An 11,284-nucleotide genomic window follows, 5' to 3' on the forward strand; every position below is an offset into this window, starting at 1 on the left:
TATTAAATGTGCTTATAATATAATTATTTATTTGGTTAAATTCTCATAATATTTTTATTTTATTTAAATTAAATTTATACAATTATTGACCTATTAACATTTTACTTATTTAATTAAAATTTTATGTTATTTTTTATTATTTTTATCTATTTAATTTTTTTATCTTTCTTTTATATAATATTCCCAATTGTTTTTTGCATTTGTAATTTTTTAGTGCCCATTTTAATATTGCTGTATATTTTTTATTTTTAATCATTTATTTTTTTATGTTATTGTATTTTCACTAAATTATCAAGCATTTTCCATGAATGTTAAAACATACACCTTAAAAAGCTTTAAAGGTTATTTTATTATAAGAAGATATAAACTTAAGCTATATTTAACGACAAAAATGACATAATTTATGTTGCATTGTTGAGTTTATGACAAATATATACGAAACAATGTAAATTAACAAAAGGCGGAAAATCACACTATTAATCATATATACATGATGTTATGTGTAATTTACTTTTTTTCTTTATAGAACTTGAAAGTAAATTGCGCTTTAACCTACTAATTCTTATGTTTTGATTGTTCTTAACAATAGACACATGTTCTAAAGTGTTATTATTATACTATATTTTTTGGTAACTAAAGTTTAAACGATGCAATTGCTGCATTTCATTTTTTCAATTGAATGTTTTAAAAATAAAATTTTTTAAGTGTAATAGTAGAGTACACGATTACATGACACATATGCTATTATTGCAATTTACAGGGCATATTATAAAATTTATCGTCACTCCTAATCTCAATAACTACTGTAAACCCGGCAATCCATAAAAAGACATTAAGTCTTTACTTAAAAAAAGGATTTTACGAGATACCGCACTATTAGCAACATTAGAAATGGCAAAGCCTTATAGACATATGTGCATAAAAATAAGGCGAAATAACAAAAACTCACTATTTTTATTTTAACTGCTTAAACTTTCATAATTCTTCTTAATATAATTTTATAAAATTCATAATACTTTCGAACATATTAAGCAGAAATTTTTAATTCAAAGAATATGTAATATGATTTGTTTTCTTATTATGTGTTGTACACACAAAATAAAAATAATAATTTTATTTAAAATATATAATTATGTAAATGAAGAGGAAATGGTATATTAGGAGAATGCTACACATTATGTCTATATGTGATTATACTGAAAGAAAAAGAAAGTGTGATAAAGATAAGGAAAACATCTTTGTAAACCTTAGCAACCTTATTTTTTTTTTACTGTAAATTTATTCATTATAGAACGTTCATTAAAAATACATCTAAATGTAATGCACAAGAAAATACGCAAGATTTCATAAAACTTAAAATATCACATTGCAGAGATAAATGTTATGTAAGAATGCTTATAATTCTCATAAATTATTACATTATCGGGTAATTATATGTTCACATAAACGATTCTCATATTAAAGTTATTTTTAATAGTTCCATTTGTGATTTTTACAAAAATTATAATATAAAAATTCATAATACAGGAAAATATTTCAATAAAAAGAATAATCAGATAGTCAAATGACATGAATATAGATGTATTAATAGTCCTACTTCACACACATGGAACAGCAAAAGAGCGGAATGTTATATTATACATATGTGGCATTGGAAGAAAAAATTAATACAGGTTTTATTCACTTTTTTTCTTGTCTTCATTCTTCTTATTGTATTCTTCTATAAGATATTCACTAAGCACCGAAATAGGGTTGATGTTTACGTATTTTTTTAGAACCTACGTAAGAAAAAAGCAATCAGATAACACGATTTATGTATTATGAATGTATTCACGAAATAAGAGAAATGTGAGACTTTGAATAAGATGTAAATTAAGTGTAACATTATGCAAAATAAAGCTTATATTACTTCTTGCTGGATTTCAAGTAATTCCGTAGAACTGGCTTTCAATTTATCAGTGCTGAAAATATCTACTTGTTCTACTTTTTTTTCAAAGGGAAAAATGTATATTTTGTTATCCTTTTTTTAGCATCTAGTATAACACTAAATAATTCAAATGACGTAGACATTGGCAATTTTAAAATGTACTACTGTATTAGCTAAAAAATTATATTTTTTCACAGTTTAAATTATACTAAATTTTTATCATACAGTATACAACGAATTCTATAACTAATAAATGAATTTAGAACAAAATAAATTTTCCTTTAACACGCAGTATAATTATATTAGAATAAGATATTAAAGGCATTTTAATCTAAAAACTTGTGCAACTGGAAACGTTATAAAAGTAAATATATATATTTTTTTTGTTTTACCAATATTCTCGCCACTCCTAAGAACAAAAAGAAAAAAATTCTTATAAAAAATGCATAGAATTATTATGGATATACCGATTAATGAGACTTAGGTATAAATACAAAGACATTACTTTTTGTCCTGTAAGCTGATTAACGGCCGTTCTTTTTCATTATAATCATAGAATACATTAAAGTATTTATGTTTCTCTTTTTTATTATTTACTAATGTAACTAACTATATATGAATATATAGGGGGAAAAAAAAAGAAAGAAAAGAAATGGTGTTTATAATTGTATTTTGCTTAAGAGTATAATTTACATATTTTTATTGAAGTATCCTTTATAATACCTTTTCTAGTGCCTGTAAAATGAAAAGAAAATAAATTTAAATGATTTCTAATAATAATAATAAATAAAAAAGGGAAATTAATCATGTCTTATTAAACGACTTTGTGTTAGATAATTACAGGCAATAAATATGGGAAGATGTTTTCTTTAACATAATGGGAGTTTTCATCATCAAATACATCTTTTCCATATATAACATTAACAAAATCATCAAAATTCATTTGTATGCAGTGAGAAGTTATAGTTCAAATTAATGAACAGGATGATATATGAAAAGTGTTCGTCTATTAAAATGAAACGTGGAGAATGTAAAAGTCCATTACACAGGATAATTTACTAAATTGAAATACAAAACATGAGATTATTATGTACACATTTTCTGGAAACTTGTCCTATTGCGAATTCATTTGAAATAAAGAATTTAATGGTATTCTATTTCAGAAATAGATGGAACTTAATAATTTGCCTTGAGAATAATAAGAAATGTGTGTTAATGTTAATCCGTACTTTCATCTATTTAGAAGTACATTTTTTTTTTTTATTTATGCGGTAGAAATGGCAAATTAAAAGTATGCTCAGTGCACGTAGCTGGGCGTTTGGACACTGCTTAACTAATTACATTAAAGTAGATGTGTTAAAATAGAATCGAGGAAAAAAGTTTAAAAGAAAAATATGCTGCATGCCAATTGATACGTGTATTACAAAGTTTTAAAAAATGAATAGAAGCTTAAATGATTCAAAATTATAAATGCTATATTCCCTAAAAAAAATTTTAGACAAAAGAAATTATATTCATATACAAATAAATGCAATTATAAAAAATGGAAACAATAGAATTTATTTTCAAAACGCCTTACTAATTTTGTTATAAAAATAAGATTATACAAAAAATACAGCATTTCGCTTTTCTTTTTAAGTAATTTCCTAAATTATATTTAATTTTGTAATTAAAGTAAAATTAGAAGCAGTTTTCATATTGAAAGCAAAAATTCTATTTTATCATTTGAGTAATTAGACATATCATTTTATTCATTAATACCACAAATGTAAAGGTACGTGAATAAACATGTAAGTATAAGTCTATGGGGAGCAACAAATAAATAGGCACAGGTCAGCATAAAAAGGAACATATACAAGCAAAATAAAGTAATGTATTACTTTGACGTTGGATGTAACTTATTAAATGCTCTTTTAACTATAGGCATGTTAATATTCTACATTACAACAGGGTAAAAGGAATGTGTATATGTTTTTGTAAAAAATACTTATAATTTGACAAAAAAAAAAAAAAAAGGTAGGTGTTGTGCATTACATGTTAACTTTTTCTAGCATTCACAAGCCTTAATTAGGATAATATAACCTTTTTCAAAAAAATAAAAAAGGTTATTTTTCCTTCAGTACGACTTCTCCATCTGAGAAATCTTCCAGTGCATTTTGTGATGGTTCGTTCTGAACTCTTTTTATTCCTTCAGCCACTAATTTGGCAACTGACAAAATGTGCAGTTTTTCACAACATATATTGCTTGGAATATGTATAGTGTTCGTAGTTACAACTTCATCTATACAAGATTCGTTAATCTTTTCAATGCATCCGTCTGATAAGATAGCATGAGTAGCATAAAGATATATTTTCCTAGCTCCGGCACTTTTCAAAAGAGCTGCAACTTTTTTAGATTTTTCGCCAGTGTCCAGAATATCATCAACTAAAATACAGTCACAACCTTTGATATCTCCAACTATGGTAAATTTCTCGTTTTCAAAATTTGGAGTTATCTGATTCATATTTTTATTTTCTACATTTTTCACGGGGGTTGTGGTATTACTATTTTTTCTTCTATCTTGACTAAATATATTCAAATATTTATTACTAGATGTGTTTTTGCCTTCACTTCCATCATCATTTGGATGCCCTTCCCTACTGTTCATTTCGTTATATGAGCTAGAAACAATCGTTGTAAACCCAGCATTAAGAGAATACTTTTTCATTCGAATCCAGAATTCCTTCGTCCTTTCTGCTCCATCATTGTCAATCGAAACAATAACTGGGTTTTGAAGTTTTTTTTTTTTAAAATATTCCACAGCTAAGGATTGGGGATTAATATTCATAAGAGAGGGTTGGAAAAGTTTTTCGTCTGTGGAAAATCCTTCAATTCGTGGATTATGTAAATCAACTGAAATAATTGCGTCAACACCACATGCTTGCAATAGTATAGCTATTTCAGGTGCTCCCAGAGAATGGACATAATTGAAATCATCCAATTGCTTAGTTTGCCTGGAGTAATTTAGGTACGGTATAACGGCGGTAACCTTTTTTGCAGATGATCTCCTTAATGCAGAAACGAATAAAAACAATTCCATTAAACGGGAATGAATATCTTTACCACCCGCTGGGGTAGAATGAATTATATAAATATCTCTGCCTCTAACTTCATCCATTATTTGAAGGGCTATTTCTCCATCACTATATTTTCCGACATAAGCTCTGCCTAAGCCTATTCCTAAATTGGAACATATTTCATTGGCCAATTCATGGTGGCTATTGCTAGAGAATATTTGCATGTTACTATATTCACTTAATTCTTGGTAATATTCATATTTATCATCTTTTGATTTTTTCTTATTCCTTCCTGGCTGCATAGAGTCTGCTTCCAAATTTTGGGTGTCCTTTGAATTTGTAGACATTCTGCCTTTATTATTTATTAAACTAAATTCATTTTTTTTAATACTTGTGTCTTTATTTTCTAAATTTTCATCTTTCTTTGAAGGTACACTTAGTCCCAATATATTTGCGAATAAAATAGTTTTGGCTTTCGCATATCTTCTTCTCCCATTGTGCCTTTGCCTCTCTTGGTTCAAAACTACTGGGTATTCATTGAAATTGTTGTGGTTTGCATTTTCATACACGAAATATACACTCTTCTGAAATTTATCATGATAAATGTTTACAGATTCATTTTTAGCTGCAAAGTATTTCATGAATTTATCTCTGTGTTCGTAAAGCTTCCGGGAGTAGTTATAAATTTTGTAAATCATTATATTGTACTGTATTACACAATAGGCTTATTTTGAAAATGCTGCCTCATGAAAGGTACATGGATGGTGGGAAAACGATTTGCTTGCACGTTTTAGGTAAGAGTACGCATGTACATATGTATATACATATGCATATGCCCTTAGCCAAAGGGGCCTTTATATTGTCATGCGTAATCTGGTATTTTTCTCAGCTGCGAGTTATTAATTTTCTATATTGAAAAATTTCATTGTATTTATTACTTCATGAATGGGTGGCCTTTTTTCTCTATTCCTTTTCCTATTGCAGTAGTATATATGTGGGGTGTGAGGCCCAAAATATTTTGACGTACTTTCTCTGCAAATCGGTTGAGTTTTTTTAACCCTTTTTTAATTGTAGATGTAACAGCCAACCCCTTTGCTTATAATGTTATATAGTACTGTGCAAACTCGTTAAATGCGTTCGTACGAGAAGGGGGCGTTTGCATTTATTTCGCTATCACATCATGCGTGCTTTTTTAAAGCAAAGAAAAAAAAATACGAGAAAATTGCCTACTTTATTTGTGTTAATTTTACTATATGTAAGAATTGATTTGAGCGCATGAGTAAATATGTTTGCCGATCGTGCTTCTGTTTTGGCATAATTTGCTTCTCATTTTTATTTGCTTATTGTTTTTTTTTTTTTTTTTTCATATTGTGTATGTAAAGGGGATAAGATGACTTGCTATTTTCGCACAAAAAGCGTGAACAGGATTTTATAAAGTCGAAGTAGTGTAATTTAATATGAACATCATTTATTTTTATGCTATTCAGCTTAAACAAAATTCTGATTTAGTGTTATATTATATGTAACACCTCGTCACATGTAACAACATGTGTTTCAATTTGGCGAGCTGCATACAAAATTTTGTGAAAATGGAAAAAGAGCCAAATTAGAAACACACTTCTGTTATGTTAGCAAAAATATCAGTTCGACAGTTATTTGCGCAGATAGCCGTGTGGAATAGCATGCCCATGTGCTTATATTTACGTAATTGCTAAATGGTTATATGTACAGACATTTTATGTCACTTGTTTGCATGCTGCGGAACGTTACTAGCAAAATTTATGGGCATTATACGCTTAAGGCTTTAAACTGCCTGTTATGTTTCCCACACCGATGCGTCTATCGCATGTAAAACTCCTCTGTTTACAGGGCACAGTTAAACTTTGTATAATTAACGCAAAATTTGCAAGCATTCCGAAGTTCATACATTTTGTGAGTTGACCCAAGCGCAAATTTAACAATGTTACAGGGGTTATTTTCGCGCAGGTGGCACAGTTGTGTGAGGTGTGTAATTGCAAATACGATTTACACGTTGATGTTTGCTCAATAATAAGGCCATTACCGACATGGCATATAAGTGAAGGAAAAAAAAACATCTTTTCAATAATTCGCTACTGTTACAGTTGAACCACAGAATGTTAGCATTACTCGGGGGAATGCTGGAAAATGCTTTAAGCGTTCGTTTTTGTGAACATTCTCGTAAAAATTGGTAAACGAGGGGGGCCCAGGTGAATAAATGGTATTTAGCAAAAAATTGACCACCCCCTCTAATGTTTTTTTGTTTTATTTTTTAAAAGTTTTACAAAACAAAACATGCGCTCTCTTGGAGGACAAAATGTGAACCTTTGCAATTGCGGGTATTTGGAAAACGTGCTATTTTGCATTGTTTCATGCAAATACAACACGGTTGAAAAAGTTAAAGCCTTTAGCTCGTGCATACTTATAAAAAAACACCACACATGCCTAAATAAAAGAACGCTAAAAATGGGGAAAAAAAAAAGAAAAAAAATAGACTGTTACGAGTACAGCGCATCCTTCACAACTTCCGATATCCCCTTAATGCACTTCATTATAATGCAGCTTGTTTCTCCTTTTTGTAAAAGACTTTTTTACTTAGAAAAAGGGGTGGAGAACAATGTAAGCTCAAAGGCACATGTTCATATTGCGTATTTGTCGAATGTACTCCCTCGCCCTTTAAGCGCCAAGGGGCAATTTCCTACATTGGCAACATCATTTTTTCCTTCTTTGTTAAACGGGCACAATTTTGTACACGTTTGCTGATCGAAAATATATGTCCCCGGCAGACAAACATCATAATGTGGAAGCAAGCACTGTTGATCTATTCCTCACAGTTCTGCTTCTCTTCTTTTTTTAAACCACTTTAACGTGTAAATCCGCGTATATGCACGCCACTTCGCGAACCGGAAAACATAATAGGCATAAAAAAAGCACGAACAAAAAGTGCACAGAAAAAGGTGTACCTGCAGTTTTTCGCGCTTCTCCTTTGAAGTGATGTTTCTACTGTACATTTTTTTCTCAAAAAAAGGGTAATTTTAACTCCGCAAAGCTTATCCTTTTCGCATGCACATATATATTTCCCTTCAAGTGGGCGTCACTATTTGTTCATAACATTTTTGTAGATTCGTTTGAAAAAAAAAAAAAATTATATGCATGAGGGAACTTCCTTTTGAAATCCATCTATTTTGAGTAAGCTCCTTAGAAAGTGCCTTTCTGTGAGGCGGCTTGAAACGTGCACATATAATATATGCATACCTTTTTAACACTTTCTGCTTTGACACAAAGAGATATTTTTTCCGCGCACAGAGTTGGCTGTGTAAAAAGCTATAACAAGAGCAATGGCGTAAAATGTGCAACTTCTTTCAATTTTTCCCCTCTCATCCCAAACATAAATAAATTTCATTTATATGGGAAAAGTAAAATGCCGTGTGTGTGTAACGTGTGAACGCCCCCTGCAAATGTAATTTTCTGTGCTTCTTTTGGAGCCCGATTTTCGAAGGGAGGGCGCAACCGCACATACGTATGAGAATATACCTACATTCATAACAATACACATAGGAGCATACACGGTAAAAATATACCTGTAGCATAAACCTATCTGCAAGCAGATGCGTAACTTCCCTTTCACATTGTGAAAGAAAGCAGTAAAAATATTCCAAAAAAAAAAAATGTATTCAAGCGTAAGACCGTACAAAATATTACAAAAAGTGAAAAGGAATGAAAATAACAATAGCAACAAAAAAACCCCCAATGAAGCAAAGAAAGAAACGACAGAACGGGAAGATAATAGCAAAAAAAACACCATCGAAAAGAAAAAAAAATACGAAGACTTAAAATACTACGAATGTAATAGAAAATCACTTAGCACAAAGAGGCAAGATGCAGAAGGCCGTGATAAAATAACAAAGAATAATAAAACAAATCATAATGCAGACAATAACCATGTTAAAAAATCGCAAAGCGAAAAGGTATTAAAAAAAAAAGAAGATATGCTGATAACTTTACTGAAAAAGGAACAATCCTGTGTACATAATAAAAAAATCATCATTCGACATTTACCACCAACTTTAAGTGAAGATAATTTTTTTGACTCCTTCCCAAGCAACCTCAAAGATGAATTAGATTATTATTACTATGTTAACGGTTGTGTACCAAAAAATGCAGGGGGTGATATAACGCATTCACGAATGTACTTATCCTTTAAGGATGATTTGAAGACAAAGGAATTTATAAAAACACAACATGGGAAATTCTTTTACGATTCCAATGGTGGTAAGTTCAAAGCCATGGTGTCCTTTGCGCCGTATCAGACTATAATACACAAAAATAAGTCCGATGATATGAACAACACCTTAGAATCAGATGCCTATTTTTTAAAATGCTGTGAAGAAATGAACAACCCCGAGGAGCCTGTTAAGAAGGATGAGGATAACGGTGATCTAATCAATGTAGTGAAAGAAGACGGGGTAATTTTACCACCCCTAGTTGTAGCATTAAGAAAAAAATTGAAGAATCAAAAATTAAAATAGGTAGCTCTGCTTGAAGCACGCACCCAATGAGCTCAATTTGAAAGACGCGTAAATTGCCAAAGGGGGAAAAAGGAAAAAAGTGTTATAGTTAGTGAAAATATTCCAACGGGGGTGATACCCATAACTACGTCTAAAGCAATGGTGGTGTGCCCCACAAATAATGACAAGAGCAAATTTTTTTTTTATCATTCGCATTAATGGAGTCACTATAAAAAATTATTTTTTCTTTAGCCCATGAAATGAGTTGTGGCATGGGATCGTATTAAATGAATAAGGGGTGAAAAACAAAATAAAAGGGGAGCACAGCTAAGCGGAGGGAGGAGGCAATGCGGGCCGCAAAAGGGAGAAGGTGCAAAAAAAAAAAAGAAAATGGATAAGACGAATACGAAGCAACTAACGAAAAAAACGTGCATTGAGAGTTTCCCCCCGTTTCTACGAATTACTCAACTTTTATCAAAAGAAAGGAGGTACACACGGTGACACATGCTTTTGGTGAAAAAAATAATAATTAATATATCGTCTATTTATTTTCAAAAATAAACGTCTACATTTATGAAAACGCAACATGAAAATATTTAATTATTACGTCAAAACATTTTTTCAAAAAATAAAAAGGAGCCAAAATTTACGATGGAGGGTAAGAAGGAAGAAGTGTGTAAATATGCTTAACGCGTGATATGCAGTGCGAAATTCGCAGCGTGGAACTGGTGATATATAATATATAGTTAGAGATCAATGAGAAGGTGTGTGTGTGTATGTGAGGGGGCAGCGAATAGGGATGATTTTTACTGCCTAACCCAACTGGGATTGTGACAGAAAACAAAATTAACGTAAACGCTAAGCTAAGCGCTACATCGAGTTGTTATCATATAAGTCATGTTCCTTTATATAATTAATAATGACGGGGTGAATATACTTCTGCAGATCTTCCGAGTTGTTCTTTTGGGATAATATTTTCCTGGCGTCAGTTGAAGAAAGATAATTAATAAAAGACATATTTTCAATTTTGATTAAATAGTAACTTGGGAATTTCTTCAGCACATTTTCATCGATTTTATAATTCCCCCGTTCCACAATTATGAAATTATTTTCTGCAACTAGCTCTTCTCCATTATCCCAAAAAAAAATGTCATTCAGTAGATCAGATCCAATAGTAAAGTAAAAAGTATAATTTGGATATTTCTCCTTTTGCATCTTGAGCAAATCATAAGTTGGAGTGGTGGTTTCTTTGCACTCAATATCTTTTAAAAAAATTTTATTTTTTAACATTTTAGGTGAATTATTATTCATGATTAGGGAGAACATATTATGTCTATGTTGGAATTCGGTTAGGTGCTTATCGTTTCGACACCTGCAGAGCACCACCCATATTTCGTCTATCCAGTCTAGGCTGCTGACTTCTGCGAGGACCATTTCGTGCGCATGAGTAATTGGATCAAAGGAGCCTCCATAGATACAGACGTGTTTGTTCATCTTTGGTTGTCCCCAGGAGGATGAAAAAAAAAAAAAAGGAATAAAATAACTATAAGCGAATGAGAACACACTTTGACGAGCGACATGATTTTAAGTGGTGACAAAAATGCCCACACAAATTGTGAACATATAAAAATTTTGTGCTCAGGTGTTGGTTGGCTAGCCAATTCGTTAATTGGCGCGTTTGCAACTCTTTATTTGTCAATTTGTTTATGTGCTAATGTTTTTAGTTGTTCTTTTTTTTACGTTTTATGATCTACGTTCTATGTACTACGTTTTA

The 11,284-nt window shown here is 30.8% G+C and overlaps 3 protein-coding genes across 3 annotated transcripts; 1 reads left to right on the forward strand and 2 right to left on the reverse strand.

The window, feature by feature from the left end:
• Positions 1-4,032: 4,032 nt before the first annotated feature.
• On the reverse strand, positions 4,033-5,682 carry PCYB_123480 (ribose-phosphate pyrophosphokinase; the record flags this gene model as incomplete). Its single annotated transcript, XM_004223681.1, has 2 exons — positions 4,033-4,975; positions 5,000-5,682. The coding sequence occupies 2 exons, from the start codon at positions 5,680-5,682 to the stop codon at positions 4,033-4,035; spliced, it is 1,626 nt and encodes a 541-aa protein (XP_004223729.1).
• Positions 5,683-8,670: 2,988 nt separating this feature from the next.
• PCYB_123490 (mRNA decay protein) lies at positions 8,671-9,468 on the forward strand (the record flags this gene model as incomplete). The annotated part of the gene is made up of 1 exon (XM_004223682.1): positions 8,671-9,468. A coding segment is annotated over one exon (798 nt), but the record flags the coding sequence as incomplete, so codon positions are not given.
• Positions 9,469-10,316: 848 nt separating this feature from the next.
• Positions 10,317-11,004, reverse strand: PCYB_123500 (predicted nucleotidyltransferase; the record flags this gene model as incomplete). The annotated part of the gene is made up of 2 exons (XM_004223683.1): positions 10,317-10,332; positions 10,385-11,004. The coding sequence occupies 2 exons, from the start codon at positions 11,002-11,004 to the stop codon at positions 10,317-10,319; spliced, it is 636 nt and encodes a 211-aa protein (XP_004223731.1).
• Positions 11,005-11,284: the final 280 nt, after the last annotated feature.

The sequence above is a fragment of the Plasmodium cynomolgi genome, chromosome 12, assembly GCF_000321355.1.
Source record: "Plasmodium cynomolgi strain B DNA, chromosome 12, whole genome shotgun sequence".
NCBI lineage: Eukaryota > Apicomplexa > Aconoidasida > Haemosporida > Plasmodiidae > Plasmodium > Plasmodium cynomolgi.